Source organism: Neomonachus schauinslandi, chromosome 6, assembly GCF_002201575.2.
Source record: "Neomonachus schauinslandi chromosome 6, ASM220157v2, whole genome shotgun sequence".
NCBI classification, from domain to species: Eukaryota; Metazoa; Chordata; class Mammalia; order Carnivora; family Phocidae; genus Neomonachus; species Neomonachus schauinslandi.
The window spans coordinates 102380765-102408377 of record NC_058408.1 but is presented as its reverse complement, the minus strand read 5'-3'; the positions used below and the strand labels follow the sequence as shown (position 1 = coordinate 102408377).

At 44.0% G+C, this 27613-nt stretch overlaps 1 protein-coding gene across 2 annotated transcripts in view; it reads right to left on the bottom strand.

Annotated features, from left to right (window-relative positions):
* Window positions 1–27613, bottom strand: part of VCL (vinculin) — a 113454-nt gene that overhangs the window by 3851 nt on the left and 81990 nt on the right. Inside the window, exons 9-21 of one of the 2 annotated variants that reach the window (XM_021700141.1) lie at window positions 24795–24948; window positions 23914–24089; window positions 20519–20709; window positions 18731–18930; window positions 17477–17605; window positions 12548–12697; window positions 10823–10931; window positions 9401–9703; window positions 8010–8134; window positions 6512–6697; window positions 3204–3407; window positions 1028–1231; window positions 555–659 (exon numbers count right to left, since the gene is read on the bottom strand). In XM_021700141.1, coding sequence (XP_021555816.1) covers window positions 555–659; window positions 1028–1231; window positions 3204–3407; window positions 6512–6697; window positions 8010–8134; window positions 9401–9703; window positions 10823–10931; window positions 12548–12697; window positions 17477–17605; window positions 18731–18930; window positions 20519–20709; window positions 23914–24089; window positions 24795–24948 — 2236 coding nt within the window. The remainder of the gene's footprint in view (window positions 1–554; window positions 660–1027; window positions 1232–3203; window positions 3408–6511; window positions 6698–8009; window positions 8135–9400; window positions 9704–10822; window positions 10932–12547; window positions 12698–17476; window positions 17606–18730; window positions 18931–20518; window positions 20710–23913; window positions 24090–24794; window positions 24949–27613) is intronic. The other variant, XM_021700140.1, reaches the window with a different exon arrangement.

The window sequence follows — 27613 nt, the reverse complement described above, 5'->3', positions numbered from 1 at the left end:
ACTCCAAAACGTGGTTGCCAGCCCTTAAGAGAACCCTCCCACCATCCTTATTTCAATGTCTGTCAAAGAATCCAAGAGAAGCACCTCCTTTGAGCTGGCATTTCAGCCTCCGCGCACGCCTATCTCAGGCCCCTGAAAAGCCGACACTCTTCATCCTCCCCGAGGTGCTTCTCACCCAGTGAGCTGGGAAGCAGAAGTGCCCTCCGGCCACAAAGACACAACGGGCAGGAGTGAACAGGCACTGGAGGCCTCCAGAGAGTCACACCTACTCCACGGAGACAAAGAACTGAGCTGAGTCCCAAGTGTTACTGGCACTTCACCCCAGGCCTCAACTTCCCATCTGTCAAGTGACAAAAGTTACCCAAGAGCTTTCCTTCCCCTTTGAAGTTTCTGATGCATCTGCCCAACACAGATGCCCTTCTGAGAGAGTTAAAGACTCCATTCCGCATACTGCATACTCAAATCACAGGTCAGATTTCCCCCAAAGCTGAATCAGGTTGCTGTGAAGTGGCACCGAAGCTGTTGGCAAGAAACCAGAAGCAGCAGACACGTACCTGCTCAGACTCCTCGTCACTGATGTTGGTCCGGCCCAGCATGGTGGCCTTCACCGTGGACAGGATCTTGAGCTGGGTGCTTATGGTTGGGATTCGCTCACACACCTAAGAAGCAAACTTAGTTTAGCATGTTTCTAATGTTTTCCTTGCCCGCAAGCTCTTTGAGGGCAAGACTTATCCACCCCCTCTGTATTCCTAGAGGCTGGTGTGCAGAAGGCATGCAATATATCAGCAGCAGGATTCTACCTGCTTTCCCCCTGGGATCTACTGATCCTTTGTTCAGAAAGGAAGCATTATAACTTTTTCATTTGATTAGGAAAGAAATTTTCCTGAATCTGTCTTTCCCAAATATACATGTCTATTTCCCCTTTCTGCTATTTCATCAGAACTCCTCCACCTCCTTGCTCATCCAGTTTTCTCTCTCCTGCTTTCTCCCTCCCACACCTCCGACTCTGACACACACACACAAGTACCTGTAAGAGGTTGGTTCTAATCCGCTTATCTGTGCACTGCTTGGCAACCTCCTTGGCCAACCGCGTCACCTCATCTGAGGCCTTGGCAATGTCCTTGGCACACTGAATCAGTGCCCGCTTGGTACCACTGCCCCCTCTTACCAGCCGAGACATCTCCGCCATCAGCAGAGCCATGCGCTTGGCTGCTGCGATGATGTCATTGCCCTAGAGAGAGACACAAAGACATAATGTGAGCCCAGCCCACAGTGGCCAAGTGAGGGAAGGAAGTAGAAGCACAGAGAAGAGAGGAGGGAGCCTGCTGCTCTAGCAGCCTCTGGAAGGGTGAGGAGAGAAGAACAGGACTCTCTTGAGCGATACGGACAGCACAGGAGGACGGAGACAAGAGTGAGCCGGGCACTCCCCCCAGCACTCAGTGAGACAGAGCGAGACGACCCCACTGAAAAAAGGAAGACCTGCAGATTAGTCTGGAAGGGCAACAGGTGCGCCCCTGGCATAGCACTGAGCAAGCACTTCATCTCCAAGTTAATCATGTCAATCAAAATGAGGACGGGACGGAGAAGTTGGTTAAACAGGCATCTTCCTTTCTAGAGGGGGAAAGCAGGAGAGCTAGCTTGAGGGGAAAAATACAGAGGAGCCTTTCCAGACGCTGAAATCATCCACTTCACCCTAATCCTTGTTACAAATAAGGACTGTGGCTGCTGAGCTAGAATTTAAACCAAGTAACTATGATCAGCCTTGGTGAGAAAAGATCTATTTTCTCACCTAGACAGCTCCTGCCCTCCCTGCTACTGCCTCTTATTTGTCCTGTCAGCCTCAGGGAACATGTTATTTTAATTTGTCACATTTAAAAAGGCCATGAATCAATTCTTCAGTCCTCTCAGCTAAGTGGCTTGAATTAAAGAAACCTTCAGCTAAGAGCAGAAAAATAAAAATCATGAGTCAAGCTGTACATGGAACCCCCACTCCAGCTCATGGTGGGTTACCTTCGAGGGGGCATTTGGGTTCATTAAAACCCTCGTGGGTCATAATAAAGAGCTGTGCAAGGAATTTACTTTATGCCCTCAAAAGGTGCACCTTTTGGCTGCTAACAACCAAAAATAACACTGCAATGTTCAAAACTACCTCAAAGGTCAGGCCCTACTCATTTTTCCCCTCCTGCTTTTCAATTCGCTGTACAAGGCAGTGAGGCGTCCACAAACCATGCCAGCCGCACGGCACCCTGTGAGACCCCCCGCAGGCATCACGAGGTGGCCAATCGCTATGCCGGGAGGCGTGTGACATCTCAGGCAGTCGCGGAAACCAGAGAGAATACAGGGATGGGAAGAAGTCACGAGAACAGGGGCAGGTTAGACAAGGCCGTTGGCCCATCTCTTCTAGTGTAGACCTGGGATCGTTCCAGGATTCATGAACTTGATTAGAAGACAGTGTGCTGCCGGGGTTAGTTATTACCCATCACTCTTCAAACCCTTTCTTCTTGCAACATGCTACCTTCAAAGGGAAAAAAGTGATCGCCCTCTTCCTCCACTCCCCACACTAGTGTCGGTTCGGTCCCAAGGCCAAAGCTCTGTGGCTGCCCATCCTGCAGCCCTGAGTGCTCTCTCAGCCCCAGCCCCAGCCCCTCCCCCTGGAACACCTGGACACACAGTCGGTGAAGCCCCCTTCCCTGTGGGTTCCCATTTAGGCCAGCATCTGCCAGGCAGCCAAGTGCAGGACAGCAAGCAGCCCGCCCCAGGGATCCTGCCGTATAAAGCTGCTTCTCATCCTGGTCTGCTCTGCCTGAGCCATCATGACAGGTCAGCAGAGGAGGGGGCGGCAGGCCAAGCTCAATGGTCAGTCCAGGGGCCTTTTAATGGTCTACAGTAGTTCCTGACCTGCGAGTCATTGAGAGATCCACGGCTTCCCAAGGGGTTTAAGGTTCCAATCAGGTCAGTAAGAAAAGGAATCCTTTCAGAAAGTGACCCATCTCTACCCCCCCAACAAACATAAAGGCAATCCAATTAATCTGGCATTAGCAGACCTATCAAACTTGTGAAGCCAATCCTAACAACAAGGTGCAGACAGAGGCCCGCCCCGCTCAGACTCACAGGCCTCGCACAGATCATGAGTGATGCAATGTGTCAGGCTGCACATGGCCGGATGCATATGGAGCAGCCCCACCGGGGGTGCTAATCAGTACCTTACTAGACCACTTGGTAGCTTCGCGATGCAAGGACTGAGCCGCGGCCAGAATGGGCTGGTTGACCGGCTGATTGGATGGCATTAACAGCAGCTCAGGTTCGAAATCGTCTTCCATGTCAGGGGGGACAGGGAACCCGACAGCATCGGCCGCATCTGCCTCAGCTGCAACACCTATACCCACCTCAGCGGCCCGGTTACCCGGCTTTGTCGATGGCAGGAAGGATGAGAAACAGGGACAGTGTTAGTAAGTAAGAGCAGTAGGACGGGGAGATGGGAGGGGGGGGGAAGCTGAGCATCAGCTGGTTTAGTAACCAAAGCTTGCCTAAGATGGGAAAGAAAAACGGCATCTCTCCAGAAGCCAGATGAACCAAACTCCACAGAAGGGGTATTCGCAGGCTCCAGCACCAGCCCAGGCACCCCCTGTTCTCAGTGAGGGAAAGAAAGAGACTCACTCCAGTGGCAAAAGGTTTCCAGAGAAAAATTTAAAGCAAGTGGCATTCCTTTTTTATACATTTACCACCAAAGTTAAACTTGCCAAGAATAATTTTCATGTCAGAACATTTCTGAGGAGCCAAACAACCAAACAATAGTAGCTGATTACCTTTAAAAGGAATCCAGAGGGAAGAAGTAAATGCAGCCACACAACTTGCTTTGAATAGAACAAAGTGATTCCCCCCCGCCCAAGCTGGTTCCTATGGACACTGTTCTAGATCTTCTGGGACACAGGAAGTGACTTGGGTCAGCTCTGCAAGTTGCCTACCACAGATCATTATTTCCAGCAGGAGTTAAAAAGTCCCAGAATTTAAAATGATACAGCAGGGGCCACTGACAGCAAACCAGGAAAAAGGCAAAGAAAACAAACACAATGGTGAGTGAGAAGGACTTTTCAAATACCCCACAATCAGCCAGCTGAAAGGAGCCTCCAGAATGTGCCTCATCCCGCTTCCCATCTTAGGGAAAACCCAAACTTCAGACCGGCTCTCTCTACCCTCTCCAGGCCCTGAGAGACAGACACCTCCACGACCTCCTCCTGCATCGACTACTACTACCGACTCAGAAATCTGTTCCTTGGGTACAAGCTAAATCTCTCCTGTTGCACACTAGGGTTCTCACCCCAACCTTCATTTACATACTTCACAGATAACCCAGGAACATAGCTACTGACCAAGGCTGAGTTCAGAGGAGCCCAAATCGGTGCCCACGAGAGAACAGGACCCATGAGGGGGAGAGAATCGATTTAATACCAGGGATGGGGATTCCGAAAGGCCAGGGCAAGAGGCAATGTGATCAGATGCTGAAATAGGCAGAGGGGAAAGAAAATAAAAGGAATTGCCTCGGTGAAGCCAAACCATGTATATGAAAAATGGTGAACACAGGTTCTTCTTTTAAAAAAAAAAAAAATTTCCTTTAAGTAATCTCTATACCTAAAGTGGGGCTCAAACTCATGAACCCAAGATCAAGAATCACATGTTCTACCCACTGAGCCAGCCAGGTGTCCCTGAACACTGGCTCTTTATATCCAACATCTCTAACCAAGGGGAAGTAAGAGTTTGCCTGGAAGTTTATTTGAGGTTGCTATCACTCCCAAAATTCTTATCCTGCATGGGAAACCTGTCTCCAAAAGGTGATGACAAAGTTGGGAGAATTCAGGGCAAATAAGGGGTTCAGGTACATTCTAAACCCTTCCCCTAAACTCTGTCTCAACCAGGACTCATCCTCATTCCTTAGAGGAGAGGCCAGCTCACTGCTGCTGGGGTTCAGAGTCTCAAAGTGTACAAAAACAGACAGACACACAAACACACACCACCCTCATCCCCCAGACACACACGGGTCAAGGAGCTCCTGACTCACAGCTCAAAGTCGGCAGTCCTCTGATGCGCCAAGCCTCCAGACAGTCAGACCTAAAGACTTCTGGCCACAAACGGCAGAGTGGGGTAAATATGTAGGCTGATGCCGTCTGCCCCTTAACGTTTGTTTATACTTCATGTATATTTTGTATCCTGCTACACGATATATCTGGGTTTATTGTAATGAAATTTAAATTGCCTTTAAAATCTTTGAGTAAAACCAACCTCTGCTGTCCCCTCCACCCCACTTTCCACATGCACTGGGACTCTGCAAACAGTCCTGGAGGTGTGCACGCCCCAGGTGGAAAGATACGATTATAAATAATTCCATGGCCAGGCCCAACACCAGGAAGGTCACTATTCATTCCTTCTTAGAACCTAGGCTCACAGCTAACAACACAGAAAAATAGAGTTAAAAAACCAAGGTCAATTTCCCAGCCTGGAAAAACCCAAGATCAGCTGCATGCAGAAGGTCCCTGGGGAACTACAGTTAATACAAGAGCTTGAGACAGCCGAGGGCGTGAAAAGGCAAATAAATGGTAGGAATAAAGATCTAGAAGAGAGAGTCATATTACAAACGTTGAGAATTGAGTTAGAACTACATTTCACTGCCAGGTTAGCAGTAATATTTAGCTCTTATCTAGAAAAGCTACCACGCACTTTTCATCATTTAGGGGAAAATAGGCAAAAGATATTCACAGGGCCTGACTGCTGCAGCATCCACATTTTCACCGACCACATTAATATTTACACGTCCAGATTTGTGGAGCTGGAGTTAGCCTGGAACAGTCTTGAATTGAGGGGTAAGATGATTCTGAGAAAAGGACAAAGCACACAGCTCCTAAGACATCAATCTACCTGCTTTCATGAAAAATAGAAGGAAGGGGCGCCTGGGTAGCTCAGTCGTTAAGTATCTGCCTTCGGCTCAGGTCATGATCTCAGGGTCCTGGGATCGAGCCCCGCATCGGGCTCCTTGCTCTGCGGGAAGCCTGCTTCTCCCCCTCCCACTCCCTCTGCTTGTGTTCCCTCTCTCGCTGTCTCTCTCTCTCTCAAATAAATAAATCTGTCAAATAAATAAAATCTTAAAAAAAAAAAAAAGAAAAATAGAAGGAAAATGCAAACACTTCGTCTAACTCTAGCAGAGCCCCCAGAAGACTATTTCACATCTGGAGTGCAGATAATTAGCAAGAGAGCATCTAAAGATATTCAGCAATCCCAAGAAAGAAAAGCAATTTCTAAAAGACCCAAATGTCCAAGGTCACAGGAGCTGACACTCACATGGACAGAGGAAAGGAACCTCCTCTCACACATCTTACTAAGCCACAAGTAAGAACAGGATCATGTTACTGGCAACAGCAGGAACCAAAGCAGAGAGAGGGTAACTTTCCAATCAGACTCTTCTTCCTGGGCTGTGTGCACTTCTTCATCCCTTTCCAGCAAGAAAAGCCTCATTACTTACCTTGCTGGACCATTTGCGAGCTTCATCATGGAGCTGCCTGGCAGCCATCATCATTGGCTGGTTAATCACCTCCCCGGCTTTCTGCTCAGGGAACTCTTCATCCTTCTCCTCTGGAGGTGGGGGCCTGGGCGGAGGGACCTCACCCTCAGGCAGAGGTGGTTTGGGAGGAGCAAGCTCATCTGCCAGCTAAGAAAGAATTACTGGGTTGTAAGTAAAACCCTAGGAACTACTCCCCTCTAGAATTCTTTCCTTTCCTCCAAAAAGCATCCCCAGAAAAGCCACCCACGTTCATTCGATATAAGACCACCCACATGGAGCACAGGGACCACTTGCTTCAATCTCAACAGATGCATATTTTCTTTCTTGCTTCTCCACAAAAAGCCAGCAGCTACAGTTTTGGACATATCCCAGGGAGATACGCACAGCACTACTGGCCCAAGGCTCCCCCAAGAGGACGGATCTAATTTGTGCTCCTGACTGTGGAAGGGCAGTTGCACAGGTGACTAACTTCTCCCCTGGGCCTCAGTTTCCCCATCTGTCAATGAGGGGCACCTAAACCAAATGACCTCTAGGATCTTGATTCTAAGTGTCATGAACCTGTTGATCACATAAAAAGCCAGGCCCCAGAACAGACCTCCCACTGGCCCCAACCAGGCACCAAAAGCCCAGCTACAAAGAAGCAAACGAAGCTGAAGCATTGGAGACTAGAGAAACACTGTGCCTCAGTTGGGCAAAAGGACCCAATTCTGTCCTCAACCAACTTAGAAACTTCCATCTCTTACTGACATGAAACATGGGAAAGTAAGTCAAGGAAAGTAAACCAAATTATTGCCCTGATGAGCTATTCCCAAAGTCCAGCTATTTCCAACACTGTTAGAATAATCACTATTTCCTATACTAGGATTTGTATCTGTAAGATACTGCCCAGGTAAGCCTCCTCCGAAACAATTTACCTATGGAAGAATAAATTTATGGTACTTTGGGGTACATAAAAAGAGTTTAGAGTTGGAGAAAAATAAATTAAAAAAAAAAACCTATCACTTTTGTTACCAAAAAAAAAAAAAAAAAAAAGTCAAGTAAAGGAAAGAAGAATGTACACAAGTCTAACCACCTCAGTTTTGCCCTTGTCAACTGGGAACACAAAAAATCTCCTCGCCACCAGATCATTTTCCCACTCCATTAACTCGTCCTACAACCTCACCACTCATCACATCCACACTTCCCAAAGCCAGCTCCTCTGCTCCAGTCAGTCCCCATCACAGCAGGCCAGCCCCCCAGCCCCCCAGCCCCCCACCGATCCAGCACGCCCAGTGCATAAGCACGGCGTTAGGACTCTACTGATTTTGGAATGCAAGTCAACTGTGCGTCCGACTAAGCTTCAGGTAAAAGCTAAACGAAGATACCTCGTCAACAAGGCTCCAGAGCACAGCTTACCTCCCTCTTGCTATAGTCCCAGCCCCCTCTGCTCAATTCTCCCCATCACTCTGAATTTACTTACGCGGAGCTGCTCAAGATCCGGAGGAGGAGGCGGGAAGTCAGGCTCCTGAGGTTGGAAGGCTTCTCTGACCTTGGCCACAGCTCCCAGGATCCGATATCCTGAGTCCAGGAAGCTCTTTTGCAGGCCTAAACATAAGACGCCCTCACTTTCAGCTGGGCAGGTCAGTGCCCTGCAGCACTGTCTGTCCAGCAGCAGAACTGGTTTCTATGAACAAAAGCTGGATGTGAAGCTGCCAGGAAGCATCACAGGCAGTGGCTGAAAGGGAAGGCACGTAAGGGCAAGGCAGAGGCCATAAGGCCTACAAAGAGTCACAAGTGTCACAAACCAGCTAATCCCTGTGGTGCAGGGTGCCTTCTTGCCTGTACAATTAGCAAGTACTTAAGACGTTCCTGGGCGTGATCACTTGGGGCTCAGGTGGGGCTCATCACCTCTCTGATGATGAAGCAGTCAAGAGAAAAGCCTGCCCAACTCAGAACAGAGGAGATGTCAGTTTCAGATTGGGCAGACATCCCCTGGAGTACGTCTCACCTTTCTCCCGACTCCTCTGCTCAACTTGGCATTAAGTGTATTAACCCCTAGGTTGAGCTGCCGCGGCTACAGCGTCCAGTCACCTGGGATTCAGGAATTCTACTCAAACTACTAGAAACTCCAATTAGGAAACGGAGCGTGTCCTTGGTGACGGTGGGTTGAAGATATGGGAAAGATCCTGCCTGGGCTAGGGATGAATAGGGCAGCCCTTCCTTCCCACTCCCTTATGCTGCCTGGATTCCACTCATGGGCTAGACACACTGGATGCTCAGAACAGGAAGGAATTCAGATGTTTCTAACCAAAGGAGTGGTAACATCTTTAGTAATACTGAAAACATGCTCACAATTCAGCTAAAGAAAATCTGGATTCTTTGGTGTAGGATCAGGATATTCACCGAGGAGATCTACAGGTCAATTTAAGCCCTCCAGATTTGACAGAAACAGAAAATGTCTTACAGAGAAAAAAGCATTTTAAGAAAAGCAGAAGAGAAGTTATGCCAGTTACATAAGCTAAATGGCTGATAGAATGGTTTTCGTGCCTCTTTTGAGTAATTTCCAAAATAATGACTAAACAGAGCCAGGAGCTGTCTAGTCAGACAACAGGAAGAAAGCACAGAAAGGTTGGTCCAGAGCAACTAACTTGCAATGAACCTGCCAATACTGCAGAAAATAGTCTGTGCCGTATTTTTTTTTTTTTTTGGACATAAAAAGATTAATCTAGCATTCTCAAACTAAGGATCTGCAGTGTTTGCTCTCAGACGCGGTATGTGGTGGTGGCAGGGTGGGGGCGCATTGTCTCGGCGCCCTGTCAGCTTCCTGAGGTAACCTCTCAAGTGAGGTGAACCACACCAGGCACTGCTTACCAGGGTCAGAAATGTTTCCAGCCACAGCCTTGGCATCCATCACCATGGGGGAGATGGTTTTGCTCAATTCGTCAGAGGCGGCCTTCACAGCCTCACGGAACTTGGGATCCTCTGAGTTCTCCACCTCCCTCTTGGCCACCAGCAGGATACGGTTGGCCCGGCGGGCGATGCTGGTTGCCCCGGCGACCAACATCTGCGGCTGGATGTTGGCCATGGCTACTTTACACTTGTCCAGGTCTTTTTTAATTGCTTCTTCAGAAGCATCCAACAGAGATTTGGTATCAATAGCTTCGTCCACCAGCCCTGTCAGAACAGAAATGGAATTTTGTTTCTATTTTAGAAGAACAGCGACTCAAAAACCCTCTTGTCCACTCAAGGTTCTCACGTGAAAGTAAAACACCCAGAATGCTCTCCCTCAGCTCTAAGTCCTTCCTGAACAATCAAAAGCTTCCAGGTGATTACCTTAGATCAAAAAAAAAAAAAAGTGAAGATGTCGTCCAGGAGGCCATATAGATTCACAAGATTCATACCGACCGTGGTCACTGGCCTTCTCGTGTCCACCACAGCCTGCCGGAATCGCAGTGACAACAGGAGGATGGCGTCTCCGGCCTTTACCGCATCTCCACATTATGCTAATAACACGGTCTCCCTTCCCGGCTCACTCCACAGCCATCTGTTGCTTGTTGGCAGCTTGTCGTGCCCAAGACGAGCCACGCAGAGGATTCTAATAAACCTGACCGCCTGCGTCTTGCTTCTGTTACCTCTCTTCCAACACCCCAGGAGGTCTTTCACGTCTGGCTGCGAGGGACCCTGTCACGGCAGGTTCTGCAGGGAGGTCGAGGAGCCCACGTTCCTCATCTCTTCCCTCCTCTCCTATCCCTCCCTCCACAGAGAGTGAAGAAGATTCGGAGGTGCCACCTCACTTGCACAGACACACATTTGTTGGCGGTTGGTTTCTCCTTTTTTTAAAAAAACTACGTAGTTGATAAGTTGGAGGAAACTCTGAGACAAGTTGTATTAAATGGTAGCTATTGTGGTTCCCTGAAATGTGAACCCGCCGAAAATGACAGGGACACTTACTGTATCCACAAACACCGCCTCCCAGCCTCTGAAACCAAACTCTGGTTCAGACTGAGCAAAGGCGCTATTCAAAGAGAAGATAGGAGCTGTAACAATAAACATCACACAGGGAGGGCAGCATTAAAATAAAAGAGACTCAAAGAGCCTCTCTTCAAACTAAGTTGCAAGGCTTGAATGAGAAGCCCCTGCTGCTCAGCAGCCTTAATCAGGGCCAAGGACACCGTCAGGCACATGACCGTCCCTTCATCCAATTACAGCTGAGTAACATAAATGGTCCTGCTCGAGTTTCTCAGAACTCATTCCTTAAGGACTAGACGGTAAGAACGTCGCACGCAACTCTACCTGTCATTTTTTCGACATTATCGATCCACTGGTTCTTCATGGTCTCAAAATGTTCATAAGCAGCTTGATTTCCAGGATTCCTAAGTAAGATGCGAGCAGCCGAGACGACCTGTCAATGACAAAACCACCTTTAAACCCCAGGGCACCCTCCCACTGGAATACAAACCTTCAGGGAAGCTTTCCCCTCTCCACCTACAGATGGCGCTAGGAAGCCAAAAATGCGCAAGTCTTCGCAGGCAGAACACCGGAGACTTGGTCTCCTAAATAGCTCACCGGACTGGGCCCGTGCAAAAGGTTTTATAGTCACAGCCTGATTTTTGAGAAGGTAACAGAATGACAAAGGAAATGGCATTCACTTGATACTTCAGAACATACACAGAACTGACATGTTTAAACCCTTGGTGTAGTGGTGATGCTTAAAAAGCACCACCAAGAAAAATACTAAAAACTTTAAAGTGATATTTATGAATATTTATAAAAAAAAAAAGTAACTGTCTACAGTTAACAAAGTACTTTCACATCCATTATCTTACTGAATCCTCACAACAATCCTATGAAACAGGACGGGTAATTTCTCCAACTTTACCAACACAAAAACCAAGACTCAGAAAATGTGACTTGCTCAAAAGCTCCCAGTGAACCAGTTACAGCAGTTAGGGAAGGAACTAACATTTACCAAGTATTTGGTAAGTTACAGGCTATACACATATCCTTAGTCCTCCAAAATATCCATTAGGAAAGAATTCTCTCCATTTTACAGATGAAGAAACTCAAGGTCAGAGAGGATTCAAGTCCAGATCTGTCTCCAAAATCCTTACTCTTGCTATAGCTGGTGTCTTTAGTTTTTTTTTCTCTTTTTTAGGAATCTCAGTTTTATACAGAAATACCTACGTTCTATGTTCCATGTTTTATGGAAATTTTTAAAGAAAGTTATACATGTTCATATTTCATGGAAGTATTTTGAAGAAGTTGGACATGTATGATTTTTCAAGAGAATCTAATTTGTTAACATGCCACGTGGGCAAAAGATAAACAATAAAGGTGTGGGGTTTTTTTCCCATCCTTTCCTACAAGTTCCCACCAAAGCCAGTATCACAGGCGTGGAAAGCCTAGCATGGGTCCTAATGTACTACAGGGACATAATACATATCTGCTGAATGAAATCAATTTTTAAAAAATGAATTTTCTATAATTTGATTAGGAAAAAATGTGCAAACATCACACTAAATGATGCTGAACTGGTATTTTTAAGAACACCTATCACATATGAGAACTTTAATTCCTGTCCAATTTGTTTTCTTCTGTCCCCACTCTTCCAGTATACTGTTCACAGCATACTGGCTATAACTTGGTTATATAATGAAGTAGAAAAAAGAAAACAAGTTCTGAATGCAACCAGATTTTTTAAAAATATCCTCAAAGAGATGTGGGGAAAGGTGTAAGCTGTACAATCAAAACAGACTAACCTCTCAGGATTATCCAAATATTTCTCTAAGTATGGGTGTGTGTGAGCAGGGTTTGCTTTACCAGTTTTTTCTACCCTGAAAAGTTATCTATGATCATTGTAGAAAACCGAAACATTATAAAAATGATTTTGACACTGTGTGTTTCTTTCATGACAATGTACATTAAGTGTTCAAAAATGTATAGAAACTGTCTGTAATTGACCTTTACTGAACACTATATGGTGAGTATCGAAACAATGAAGAGTGAACAAAATTCAACCTGGGGTGTGAGTTCTCGGGCCGTCTTTACTGATGCCTGAATGCCTTCTACCGTGGATTTATTAGCAGTTCCAACAGCAGCTGCCTTCTCCGCCGTGGCACCGAGCCTTCCCGAATGGTGCTCAAAGTTAGCTGCCCTCTCATCAAATACCTTGAAGAGAAAACAAAGACATTAGGAAAATTTATTTCAATAAAATGAGTCAGGAAGCCTAAGAAAAACTCTCTCTTTAAGTAGAGGCAGCAACTGCTCAAGCAAAGACTTCACGGATGACATCAAACCCTAGTTAATAGGACAACAATCTGGCGATTGCCAGGTCTTGGCCTTGCTCTATCTCCTCCGAGGTTTGGCCATAAGCATTACGCACACACACTTGAATTTCTGTTCAACCGACGCTTACCAAGTGCAGACAGGACACACAGCGCTGTGTGGTCTGCAACAAGGAGTTCAGAGAATGTGAAGACTTCAAAAACCCCTGTTCCCAAAAGTCTTACTCTGTGGTTTGAAGAAGACAGACAAGCCCACTCCAGGCTCCAGGGTAGGTGGCTGGGTACATGAAAAACTCAAGAATATCCACAGTCCTAAGCTGTACTCCACCCTCCTCAAGGCAGCAGCCCTCACATATCCATTACCATTAATGTTGTAAAAACTCTGCCCCTGACCTCCATGGGAAAAATGATAGCTGGTGCTCACGCTCAGGCCTGACACCAGGGCAAGGAAGGCTGATTTTTAAACCATCTACTAAATTGTCATTCATCTCTCAAATTTTTTAAAAAGTTAGCTTTTCCTTTGATGCGGTTACTATGCAAGGTTGCATACAATGAAGGGGACTATTTAACTCAGATAAAATGACAAAAGACCTGTCAACTTGTTTGGGTAACAATGCTTGAAAATACAAGGCATCCCTAACAGTGCTGGGTCAGGTTTATACTCTACCCAGAGCATGTCAGGACCGGCCTGGCAGGATCCAACCTCTTCTTTGCCTCCTCCTCAGGGTCTGCCTGCCCTACTCGGAGACCAGCTCTAGCTCCTGGCAGACCACCTCTAAAGCTCTAAAGGTCTCCTGGCTCAAGAGCAGGCTCCAATCACATTGCCAGGGTGCTGTGTTGACCCACTCAAGTCTTTTCTCCACACTGGCTTCTTGTTTCCGTTCAGTCACCTGGGTTCTTGCCATTTAATGCTCAGAATCTCTGTCTAAATCTCTGACCGCCTAGTCCCCTTCTCCTAGCCTCAGTCCTTGTTTCTTATCTTCGCTGATCTCCCACACTCTGGATCTATAAGGCTTTCGCTTACCCTAGCTAATCATCCCAGTTCCAGCCCTGTCTGCTCCTCCCTCTGATTTAACTGGCTGTTCAGCCCACTTTTCTTATCACTCAGTCAAAATTACTGAGCACCTACTATGTGCCAGACCCTGGAGTAGGCGCTGAAGACACAAAAATGAATAAGGCACAATTTCTGTATCTCAGGAGCTCACATCCTTGAGATGTACAAAAGGCCCATAAGCAGATACTTACAATAGAGTGTACTATGTACAATCATAAAGCTAAGCACTGATATCCTGGGAGCAAAAGGAAAGGCGCTTAAACCTATCCAGGAAGTAAAAGATGAAAGGATAAAGGATAAATAGGAACTAGCCAAAAAAGAAGGAAAAGATAATTAGAGACAAAAAGAACAAGACATGGAAAGGGGAAAGGGACAGAGTCTGCAGGAAACTATAAGCAATTAAATACTGCTGGGGCATGAACTGAGAGGCAGGGGTTTGTGGGAAACAGGTATAGAGAGATAGTAGCAGGAGCAGATCCTAGCTCTCTGGCTTTATCCTATGAGAAAGGATAAAGGGCTGAGCAGTAAAAATAGGGTCAAATCTGTATTTTTATTTTATTGGTGGCCGAGTGACAGATTCAAAGTCCAGTCACAGCTGTGTAGTCATTTAGGCAGCAGGGGACAGGGATCAGAACGAGAGCTGGAGCAACATGAATGGAAAATGTAAAGGATTCAAGAACTGTTTGTGAGATCAAATTAGCTTGCCTTAGTTATTTATTGGTGTGGGAAGAGTCAATGGCAACTCACAAATTTCCGAGAGAGAATAGGTGGACAACACAAGCTGTCGTATCAATGAACCAGCGGAGACTTTGATCTACTAGTCTAAAACTCAGAGAACTCTGGAAGGAAAAGAACAGCAAATCATCCTAATCTAAGGGGACCATGAGCTGAACCGTGCCATGACCTAGGCTAGAGAAAGAAATGGGGCTCATCAGCTAATAAGAATTACCCAAACCTCCACCCACCAATTCTACCTGGTCTTAGGTGCCTGACCCAACAACCCCTTCTTCTTTGCTGCCAAGACTTGGCTTTCCTAGATTCCTCTACAGCTGGAGCAGCTTATGAAACATAAGCAAACGTCTCCTGGAGGATTTCTGGGAAAGCCTTTACTTTTTTTTTTTTTTTTTTTAAAGATTTTATTTATTTATTTGAGACAGACAGAATGAGAGAGAGAGCACATGAGAGGGGGGAGGGTCAGAGGGAGAAGCAGGCTCCCCACCGAGCAGGGAGCCCGATGCGGGACTCGATCCAGGGACTCCAGGATCATGACCTGAGCTGAAGGCAGTCGCTTAACCAACTGAGCCACCCAGGCGCCCGAAAGCCTTTACTTTTATTCATTCAGCAAAAACAATGTGCCAGGCATTGTTTTAAGAACTGGGAATATTCTTTCCTGCTTTGTCGAAGATTAGTTGAAGGTCCATTTCTGGGTTCTCTGTTCTGTTCCATTAATTTGTCTGTTTCTGAGCCAAGATGTCCACTGACAGATGAATGAATAAAGAAGATGTGGTATATACATACAATGGAATATTACTCAGCCATCAGAAAGGATGAAATCGTACCATTTATATCAACGTGGATGGAACTGGAGGGTATTATACTAAGTGAAATAAGTCAATCAGAGAAAGATAATTATCATATAATTTCACTCATATGAGGAATATAAGAAACAGTGCAGAGGATCATAGGGGAAGGGGGGGAAATGGAATGGGAAGAAATCAGAGAGGGAGACAAACCATGAGAGACTCTTAACTATGGGAAAGAAACTGAGGGCTGCTGGAGGGGAGGGGAGTGGGGGATGGGGTAACTGGGTGACGGGCATTAAGAAGGGCATGTGATGTGAGGAGCACTGGGTATTATATGCAACTGATGAATTACTGAACTCTACATCTGAAACTAATGATGTTCTATATGTTGGCTAATTGAATTTAAATTTAAAAAAAATAAAATTTTTTTTTTTTTTAAGATTTTATTTATTTATTTGACAGAGAAAGACACAGCGAGAGAGGGAACACAAACGGGGAGTGGGAGAGGGAGAAGCAGACTCCCTGCCGAGCAGGGAGCCCGATGCGGGACTCGATCCCGGGACTCCAGGATCATGACCTGAGCCGAAGGCAGTCGCTTAACCAACTGAGCCACCCAGGCACCCAAAAAAAATAAAATTTTTTTAAAAAGAACTGGGAATAAAGGGGCGCCTGGGTGGCTCAGTCGGTTAAGCATCTGCCTTCGACTCAGGTCATTATCCCAGGGTCCTGGGATCAAGGCCCGCATTAGGCTCCCTGCCCAGCGAAGAGTCTGCTTCTCCCTCTTCCTGTGCAACTCCCCCCTCATGCTCTCGCTTGCTCTCTCTCTGTCTCTCACCCACTCTCAAATAAATAAATAAAATCTTAAAAAAGAACTGGGAATAAAGTAGGACAAAACAAACTCCTCGCCTGCATGGCCTTTCATGCTAATAATGTGAGGGAGAGAGACAAACAAGAACTGAGGTAAACATGTCAAATGTTGAAAAATGCTGAGGAGATAAGTCGGATATGGAGATTAGGAAATCCCTGGGGTGGGGGGAGAGCTTGTATCTTAGGCAGTGACCCAAAAGTGACATTTCAGTAGGCACTGACGAAAGGGAATGAATAATACAAATAATTCTCTATGGGAGGATCAGAGAGAACAAGCACAACGGCCGCAAGGTTAGAACGCGGTAAGCATAAACGGGGCAGACTGGGAATACAGCACAAGGCGGTCAGTGTAGACCGAGGCGCGTGAGGGGTGAGGGTGGTAGGACCCGAGCGAACCAGATGCAGTGGTGAGCTGAAGCCGAGGTCACAACTCCCACCAGCCCCTCAGAGCCAAATGTGCCCGTCTCTTCCCAAGTCTGCGTTCAGTGACCCCACGTGGAGACAGCCACCACGGGAATATTTACATCAGGGAAATAAACAAACATGACAAACCAGGGCTTTCTGGGTTTTAGACTTTTTTCCTGGAGTGCTGCCCTAAGCACATCACTGGCTTTACTGTCATTGTAAGGACTCTGGCTTCTCTCAGGGACACAAAGGAGTCGATGGAAGGAGTTGAGTAGAAGAATGACATCAAATCATTTAAAAGGACTGCCCTGACTTCTCTGTTGAGAATAAAATGTCCTAATAAAAGGGACAGTTGGGACTGGAGTGCCCTATCCCTCATTTCTTACCGTCCTGAACATGATGCGTGGGGTTGTAACAGCCGGTCTCACACCATCAGAAAAGACCAAGAAAATCCCAGACATGGCAGCTCTCATGGTCTCAAGGGCTACCTATCTCCATGTTTCTTTTTACACAATAAAAAGAAAACCCAGTGGCTTTTGTCTCTGAGAGGCAGGTCTTCTACAGCTTTTGACTAAAGACAAGTCCTACAGACACTCCTGACTGATACACCTGGTGACTGAGGAAGAGGGGGCAAGGCCTTCCCTCCCCTGCCCTTCCACCCTTCGTCCACAATTTCCCAACCACTGCCCCCCATGCACACAGAAATCACACTTTACCTTTACAAATATATAAATAGATATAAATGTGTGTGTATGTGTGTGTGTGTACACACACGTCTGGCCAACAGAAGAAATGAAAGACCTCAGATACCCACTTCCTCCCTACTGGGAGCATCAGGAGGCGCAGTGGCCGCCACCGCCAACAGCTTGATGGGAGTTGTGGTATCGCTGAAAACATCTGACACCTCCTGAGTCATCGCCTCCTGCATCCGGGCTTTCAGATCCTTAAAAACATTGTTTATGAATAAAAATTACCAAAAATGTCCAAAAAGCACATCTGCCAATGTCCTCACGTCAGTGACACATTCATCCATTCATGTGCTCTTTCATTCAGTAAGTATGTACTATCAACTACGTACAAAGTACTAAGCCAGCATGGAGCAGGTGTAAGAGATGAATCCCACCCTCAAGAGATCAGCCTGTGGTAGGGAGGCTAAGACAGGACCCACATTTCCCTGGAGACTGCTCCACCCAAACAAGAAATCTTACTTCCTTTCTTGGCTTCTAAGAAATGATACTGAGATTCAAGAGAGAGAACCCAAAGAAGACTCTGAAATGAAAGAGTTCCTCACCACTCCCAATGCTGGAGGAGCCTGATAATCATGACCACAGAAACGGTAAGGATCGTTTGGTGGATGCAGTGCCAAATTTCTAAGCATTTTCTCACATTAAGAGTAAAGAATTTAAGGATGGGAATTTTTTTGGATACATGTTTTTTCAGTTAAATTTCTAGAAAAACTTTGGTAACCAGTCTACGTATCCATTTCTTAAGATGGGTCTAAAGAGGATTCTTAGAATTCATGAAAAGGCTCCTGTTAGTCCAACCTAAGTTTTCTGGATTTACACAAAGAAGTCTCGGTCACTCCCATTGTGTCTCAAGGTGGGTGGCTCATGGATACCTGAGATGATTTTAGGTGTTAGATAGGCCAGTGTTCTGATTTTAATAATTACACGTTTTCTTTTAAAGAATACTAGGAAAAATATAACTAGCTCATCAAGCTCATGATTTCAAGATTATTACAAAGTTTTCTTTTAAATAGATCCACTTAAGTTTAAAAAGGGAGTCCATGTTAAGAAAAATATGGACCAAATAAAGAAGTACAGGTGACACCTGGTAGAGCAAATATCACGGAAGTGTTCCCACTGGACTGAAACTTGAAAAACTTCAGCTGTCGTCAAACACAGATGAGCTTTCTCCTAATAAACTCTGGACTTCCTTATATCCTCTCGATCCACTCTTCACTTTCCCTACTCTCAAGAAATTATGTATTTTAAAAATCTCCCTCTCTCCCTAGTCTGTCAATAACAGTAAGCAGAGAAATGTCGTGATATGTGCTCCAAAGTTGTACCTTTAAGGAGTCTTGGAGCTGAGAGGCAAGGGCTCTCGCCTGAGGACTCTCTCCTTCCCCTCTAGCAGCCAGGTCAGCCAGCTGGGCGGTCAGCTGGTCCACGCGGTCACACTTTGCAAGAAGATCTTGGCGATACGGCCCCATCATGACATTAGCCAGACGATGCCCTTCGGCCACAAGCCCCCGGATGGCAGCCTGACCTGGATCCAGAGGAAAACACTGTAACTCACACAGACCCAGAGAAGGCAACTGCAGGGCCATTGTGCTAAACTACTGTGTTGTTGGTTTTTGCCCCTAACAATAGAAAAATTTAGGAGATTCAGAAAAGCATAAATAAGAATGGGTTATCCACCCATAATCCTCAGAGACTGATACAGTTGAACATTTCCTTCCTGTCTTTTGAAAAATTATTCTACTAGTATTTATTTATTTAATTTTAATTCCAGTATAGTTCACAGTGTTATATCAGTTTCAGGTGTACAATACAGTGATTCGACAATTCTATACATTACTCAGTGCTCATCACTGTTACGTGTACTCTTAATCCCCTTCACCTGTTTCACCCATCCCCCCCACCAACCTCCCCTCTGGTAACCATCAATTTGTTCTCTGTGGTTAAGTCTGGTTTTTTTTTGGTTTGTCTCACTTTCTTTGTTCGTTTGTTTTTTAAATTCTACACGAGTGAAATCATATGGTATTTGTCTTTCTCTGATTGACATATTTCACTTAGCATTATACTCTCTAGATCCAGATGCACGTTATTGCAAATCTTCCAGTCTTTTTAAATGTATCGCACATTCCTATACAAATACACATTTCTCTTTTACAAAATTGAGATCACACTTTACATTAACTTTTATGCCTCGCTTTTTTTATTTAAGGGGAGCATTTTTCCATATCACTGAATATTCTTAAAAAAATCATGATCTAAAAATCTATGTAATATTTTATCATATTAACTACAATTACTGATCATTTATTTATTATTAAACATTTACGCTGTTTATATACATTCTTATGTGTGACTCCTTAGAAAATGTCTAATTATTTCTTATAATAAATGCCTCGAAGTCAAATTGCTAAGTCAATGAGTATCAGCTTTTTTAAAGCTCTCAACACGTAACAGTAAATTGCTGTTCAGAATGTTTATACCAATTTATTCCTCCCCCAGTAAATTATACATCTGCCTGATTCCCCAAGACTGGGAATCACCAATTTAAAAATTTATCTTTTTATCCATCAAGTACAGTAAATGAAGTAAATAAATCTTTCAGCTTCAGCTGTTTTGCTATCATAAAATGACCTAAATTCTTACAGATTCATCCCTAAAATCTCCCTAAAATAAAAATTCTAGGTTATCAATGCTACGGGTGACTATGTGATGCAGGAGCCCTCGCTAATGAAAATCACCTCGGTAGCTAAGTGCCTCCCTCTTACTTATTTTCAAAAAATTACATTTAACTGGGTATTTTCCAAGGACTGTAATCAAAATACAATAGAATGGAAGTATACATAGACTGGAAATAATTAGTTCAAAGTTTCAATTCCAACCTGAGGACCTTTCTATTTGCCCACAGCAAAACCATTTATTTGCTAATTCTTCTTGATTAAATCACAGGAATCATATTGGCTACACTTGGAAATGGAGTCCCGCTGTAGAATGACTTACTCACCAGTCACTGAAGAACCCCTTCTGCATCTAATTACAGATGAACAAGATCTCTATCAACAACTTGCTCATTTTCACTGAGACCAGTTTAATGAGGGTACATGCACTTATGGCCTTACCAACTCCCCGATCATCCACTGTGGGATTATCAATCCACCGCTGTGCTTGCTCAATCTTGCCCTCCAGGTGGACAGCTGCCTTGGCGGGCCTGCTATTGGCCACAGCTCTATTGGTTTTGGTCTGCAAGTTCTGCAGAGCTGTGGCCACCTGTTTGGCCAATGCTCGGGCCTCTGGGGAATCTCCTTTGCCCCTGAAGAGAAAAAAAAAAGAAAAAAGCCATTCTGTCACAGACACAATTTACACTGAGATGGTCTGAATTGCTATACAAATGCTAATGAGATGACAAATTGCTAACAATTGTTATTAGCTTAGTTTGGAAGGAGAGTGGTTTATTTGGCACTAAAATAAGAAATTAATAATTTAAATTCAGATTGCATTATCCCAGTTAAAACATTAAATATGAGTTTGAGTCAGTCTACCTCAATCAAGTTCAACCATTTGGTTAGCTGAGTTCAGCCAGCCATCGTGGAAAATGCTAGTTCCCTCAGGAACTAGGTGGACCCAAGTAGCCATGTATGTTGTGTAACAGCAGTTGAAGCAGTTATAGAACTAATTGTAGAGAACTAGTAGTAGTACAATCTTTTTTTTTTTTTTCTTTTTTGAGAGAAAGCGAGCAGGAGTGGAGGCTGAAAGGGGGTGGTAGGGAGAGGGAGAAGAAGAAGCAGACACCCCACTGAGCAGGGAGCCTGGCTCGGGGCTTGATCCCAGGACCCTGAGATCATGACCTGAGCCGAAGGCAGACACTTAACCCACTGAGCCATCCAGGCACCCAGGAATACAATCTTTTTAGTCCCAACTCTGACAGGTACTATTGCAAATACTCTTATATTATTTAATCCTCACAACAACCCTATGAGGTATACCAGTATTATCCCCGTTATTCAAACAAAACTGAGGTGCTAAAAGGTCCTATCACTTCCTTTGGTGGACTCAGGATTCAAACCCAGGCACTCTGTCTGACCTCCGAGTCCTCACTCTTAGATACTTACATTGCTATCAAGTAATTCTCCAGTCCTTGCCATAACTGATTGAACTGGTTATCTAACTCAAAGACAACATGGCCACAGTCATGCAAGGCACCTACTTCCTGTGTGCATAAAAGTCACCTGGGATCTTAGTTTTAAATGCAGATTGTTAAATCCACCATCAAGAGATTCTGATTAAGTATGTTGGTGTGGGGTCCAGGGTATACATTTTTTACAACCTTCCCAGGTTGATTCTAGGGTAGGCTGTCCTTGGTCCATACTTCAAAAACACTGCATAGTCAACTAGTGGTGGATCTGCAACTAGAAAGTCATACTAAGCTTGGGACATGGAAGGTCAAAGCTAGACAAAGAACCCAAATAAACAAAATCAACACACAGAGTGCAGCAGACAGCATACCATACAGCTACTAAGAGATGGAGGGAGGAGCTGAGAGCTGCCACCAGACCTGGTCATACTTCAAACAATTAAGTTCCATTAGATACCTCTACATATTTCTAATAAACTTCCACTTTTTACTTGAGTTAGTTCCTTGCAACCAAAAAACTTGAACAAGAACATCAACACAGAAATAAAAAGAAAACCACATTATATATCACAAAGGGAGATTACTGCCCCCAAAATCCCACTCCAAAGACTTCAGATTCTAACCATTATGAACATACAGAGTCTGACGCATTTTACACCTCAAGTCCAGTTAGAACTTCAGGCTAGTCTTCTCTGTCTCACCAATAAAAATGAAAATATTAGTCTACGTGCCAGAATGACTAATTTAGATACTCTCTTAAGAACTCCTTTGTGACTTTAAATTTCTATACCTTCTCCATTATAAAGCTGGACAAAGAAGGTATTTACCATGGCTCTGGTCATGGCTCTCCTGCTACCAGAAAGCTATGTATATGTATATGTTATAGCAATAAGTAATGATGGCATGTGACCAACACAGGGAGGTTTGCCCTTAACACCATTACCATCAATTCTCTCTTCATCACTACGAAACATTAATGAGTACCTGATATGTATATGGAATTGTGTTACAGTCTTTAAAACAGGTTTCTGTTTCGAGTATTTTTAAACTAATAAGAATGTAAACAGATTATACAAATGGGTTAGTAGTAATGAACACAGACCTAACTGTATAGACATTATATTTTAAATTTCCTAATTGTCAGATTATTTATTTTCTCCACCTAAACAATTTAAGGTTTTGGGGTATAAAACAGTGATCCCCAAATGATCAAGCTTGGTATATAATCAAACTTGAGCTGTTATTTAAGTTGGTCTCCATCACAACCTCCTGCCTAATGTATATCTATTCTGCTCCCACCCATCTCCTATTTCACAGTCCCAGATAGGCAGGGATGTGCCTTCTTAACCAACAATGTCCTCTTGGCCAATGTAAGGCTTGAAAGAACTCCAAGGTACCAGTCACTGAAAAAAGGTTAGGTACTCTCCCATGGAAGAACAGGAAATGAAATATGCAAGTTAAACGAAAAGCCAAATCTCACAAAATACGTGACTACGGTTACCCCTGGAGAAGTGGCTGGAGGACTGAGGTGGGCAAGAAGCAACTTTTACTCCTGACGTTGTACTCTTTTTTAATGTTCTTTTAGCATGTGCTGCAGTTTGTTTAAGAGAGAAACATATCAATCAAAAGAACAAAGCAACACCTCTTTTCTATATAATCAAAGTAGATGCCATGAAAGTCTTTAAAAGCAGCAGCTGTGGTGAGGACAGTGTATTTAAGGATCTTTTATAATTGTTACATAAGAAATAACCTTGCTGGGGAAAGAAGAAAGCGTCTTCTTGTGCCCCCCTCCACTCCCCTCCACAGAATCTTTTCTTAGATAGCCACAAAAATTATTTTCCTCATATGCCTGGGAAACGGTTATGCCACAAACATGACGTAGCCGGAAAACTCCTAGCTTAGAAATTAAAAAGTAGGGGCGCCTGGGTGGCTCAGTCGTTAAGCGTCTGCCTTCGGCTCAGGTCATGGTCCCAGGGTCCTGGGATCGAGCCCTGCATCAGGCTCCCTGCTCCGCGGGAAGCCTGCTTCTCCCTCTCCCGCTCCCGCTCCCCCTGCTTGTGTTCCCTCTCTCACTGTGTCTCTGTCAAATAAATATATAAAATCTTTAAAAAAAAAAAAAAATTAAAAAGTAGATCTCAAAAAAGGAGTTCTTAGCATCCTAAATGTATTCATTTAAAACCATGTGATCAGCAATAAATCATTAAACCTCAGTTATGTCAATAATAAAATAGAAGTAGTATCTGACCTAGCCATTTCACACAGAATCAACGAGAATACAGTGGAAGAGCATCATACCTGCATTTAACCTACAGCATTCAACTATCTATGTGCCTGGGGGAGAAAAGAGAGATTAAAGGGCAATATCAGAAATTAAATACATACTGTCTCCGGAGATCTGCCAATTTAGAAGTCAGAGCAGATATTTCCCCAAGAGAACGTAGAATGTCATCTCTCTCTTTAGGATCATCACATAATTCTGCTATTTTCCGGGCTTCAGCCAAAGCCCCTCGGATCTGTTCTTCTCCTTCTGGTCCACCATTTGGATCTGCAAGCCAATTCTACACACACAGAAACAGAAAAAAAGCAAACTGAGATCTCATAAACCACATTTCTCTAAACTCAACAAGGCCATCAGAAAGATTTCAAAAGTAATCACAAGGCACACCAGTGATCTTTTACAATGCTGATTCTTATTGTTTTACATAGGTTCTTAGCTCAGGTAAAACTGAATCAATCCTTCATTGATTAAGTGATTTTTTTCATTCCCGTTAGAATATTTTCACAAGCTTTATCTTATCTTTGACTTAATCACACCTTATTAATTCAACTTCTCAAGCATTTGTGTTTCTCTGTGAAACGCTTGAAAATCATTTTATAGGAGAGTAGCATCAGAAAACTTTAATCCTTTAACACTGTTATGACCAAACATAGTTGGGAATTCTAAGATGAAGAACAGTTTTTATATACTGTGATCTATACCAGGAACTAGTAGTATTCTCTTGGTACTCAGAGTACTTCCTTTTAAGTAACCAGAGTATTCAAATTAAGATCTCTATTTCAAAATATAGATAAACATGAGTCTAAGTCTAAACCTATGGTGGGAGGAGAGGTGTTAACCCTGGTAATTGCTGGGAATCAGTCATCACTTAGAAACACCCGTTATCCACCCACAGTAAATGAGAGAGACAGAAAGACAGACAGAGATGAAGAATAGTTATGGAACATTTGTCTTTTACTTCCCACCTGAAAATCATCATTACTACCTGAGCAGCATCAATCTTCTTGGCAATGCTCTGCTTGGAGTTGGTCATAGCTTCCAGCTTGCGGGCTGCATTTTCCACTTTTGCTGTGAGCACGTCCAGACCCTGCGACACCTGCTGGGCTTTCTGCATGGCCACCGGTGAGGCCCCTTGTCCTCTGCTCAAAACAGATGTTGTCACTGTACTCTCTCAAATACTTACTGGCAAGATATCATGAGATGCACAAATACGTCATTTCTGTTAACATGCTTGTCTTTTTCCTTTCCTCCAGTACATCTGGGATAGCACAAGAAAACGCAGAAATAAAGCAAAATACCCAAACCATCTACTTTCTCCTTTGCTTTTAAAAATATGCATTAGCTTCCTGGAATGGCATAACCACTTTAAAGACCAGCCTGCAAATTTTGTTAATAATGATTCTCCTCTTGATGGTGATTACATAATCAAGTCTGAACTTCAGGGGGAAAATGTGCTTGTGATCTTCTTGCTATGGAGGATTTGTTACCATAGTAATGTGTGCTTTAGGGAAAAAAAATCCCATTAGATTGTCTTATTTATGGGCAAGTATACACTGAAAATGTTTCAGGAGGTAGCATGCACAGTGTTATTGAAAGCACACCACGCTAGGACCAAGCAGATCTGTGTTCAAATCCTTACTCTTGGGACCTGTGAACCTTGTTTACAATGGGCTTCAGCTTTCTAACTTATAAAATGAGGAGTGGGTAGGTAGCAATACTTGCCCTGCTTACCCAACAGTGGCTTCAAGCAAAAGGATAAACTTGAAAACACTATGGCAATAAAGCAATACAAATATATAACTACTACTGTTATTGAACTGTCATTATTATTATAATAAACCTAATAAGAATCTTAAATGTCTACCTTCCACTCCTATGCTATCTATAAATATCAAAACCAGTTGGTACGGACGGGAAAAAAGCACTGTTGACAAGAAACTGGGTTTGTTTTTTTTTTTTTCAAACAAGTTTCTGAAGAACTAATTTTACTATTTTCCTCTCTCAGAAGTGGTAGGCTACTAAAAATGATGTGCATTATTAGACACTTGTTTTCTCTTTTTAAGAGACTTTCCAAGTCATAACAAAGTAAGATTTGCCACCTTTTCGCAAGCTCAGATTTTTTAATTCACTCAGCCTGGTAAACTCGCCATGATGGGGTGGCAACTTTTTTTTTTTAATGTTATGTTAATCACCATACATTACATCATTAGTTTTTGATGTAGTGTTCCATGATTCATTGTTTGCGTATAACAACCAGTGCTCCATGCAGTACGTGCCCTCTTTAATACCCATCACCAGGCTAACCCATCCCCCCATCCCCCTCCCCTTTAGAACCCTCAGTTTGTTTCTCAGAGTCCATAGTCTCTCATGATTCGTCTCCCCCTCCGATTTCTCCCCTCTTCATTTTTCCCTTCCTGCTATCTTCTTCCTTTTTTTTTTTTTAACATATAATGTATTATTTGTTTCAGAGGTACAGGTCTGTGATTCAACAGTCTTACACAATTCACAGCACTCACCATAGCACATACCCTCCCCAGTGTCTATCACCCAGCCACCCCATCCCTCCCATCCCCCACCACTCCAGCAACCCTGTTTGTTTCCTGAGATTAAGAATTCCTCATATCAGTGAGATCATATGATATATGTCTTTCTCTGATTGACTTATTTCGCTCAGCATAATACCCTCCAGTTCCATCCACGTCATTGCAAATGGCAAGATTTCATTCCTTTTGATGGCTGCATAATATTCCATCGTATATATGTATACCACATCTTCGGGGTGCATGTACCCCTTCGGATCACTACATTTGTATCTTTGGGGTAAATACCCAGTAATGCAATTGCTGGGTCGTAGGGCAGCTCTATTTTCAACTTTCTGAGGAACCTCCATACTGTTTTCCAGAGTGGCTGCACCAGCTTGCATTCCCACCAACAGTGTAGGAGGGTTCCCCTTTCTCCGCATCCCCACCAACATCTGTCGTTTCCTGACTTGTTAATTTTAGCCATTCTGACTGGTGTAAGGTGGTAATCTCACTGAGGTTTTGATTTGGATTTCCCTGATGCTGAGCAATGTTGAGCACTTTTTCATGTGTCTGTTGGCCATTTGGATGTCTTCTTTGGAAAAATGTCTGTTCATGTCTTCTGCCCATTTCTTGATTGGATTATTTGTTCTTTGGGTGTTGAGTTTGATAAGTTCTTTATAGATTTTGGATACTAGCCCTTTATCTGATATGTCACTTGCAAATATCTTCTCCCATTCTGTTGGTTGTCTTTTGGTTTTGTTGACTGTTTCTTTTGCTGTGCAAAAACTTTTTATTTTGATGAAGTCCCAATAGTTCATTTTGCCCTTGCTTCCCTTGCCTTTGGCGATGTTTCTAGGAAGAAGCGGCCGTGGCTGAGGTCGAAGAGGTTGCTGCCTGTGTTCTCCTTTAGGATTTTGATGGACTCCTGCCTCACATTTAGGTCTTTCAACCATTTGGAGTCTATTTTTGTCTGTAGTGTAAAGAAATGGTCCAGTTTCATTCTTCTGCATGTGGCTGTCCAATTATCCCAACACCATTTGTTGAAGAGACTATCTTTTTTCCTTTGGACATTTTTTCCTGCTTTGTCAAAGATTAGTTGACCATAGAGTTGAGCGTCCATTTCTGGGCTCTCTATTCTGTTCCATTGATCTATGTGTCTGTTTTTGTGCCAGTACCATACTGTCTTGATCATGACAGCTTTGTAATAGAGCTGGAAGTCCGGAATTGTGATGCCACCAGCTTTGCTTTTCTTTTTCAACATTCCTCTGGCTATTCGGGGTCT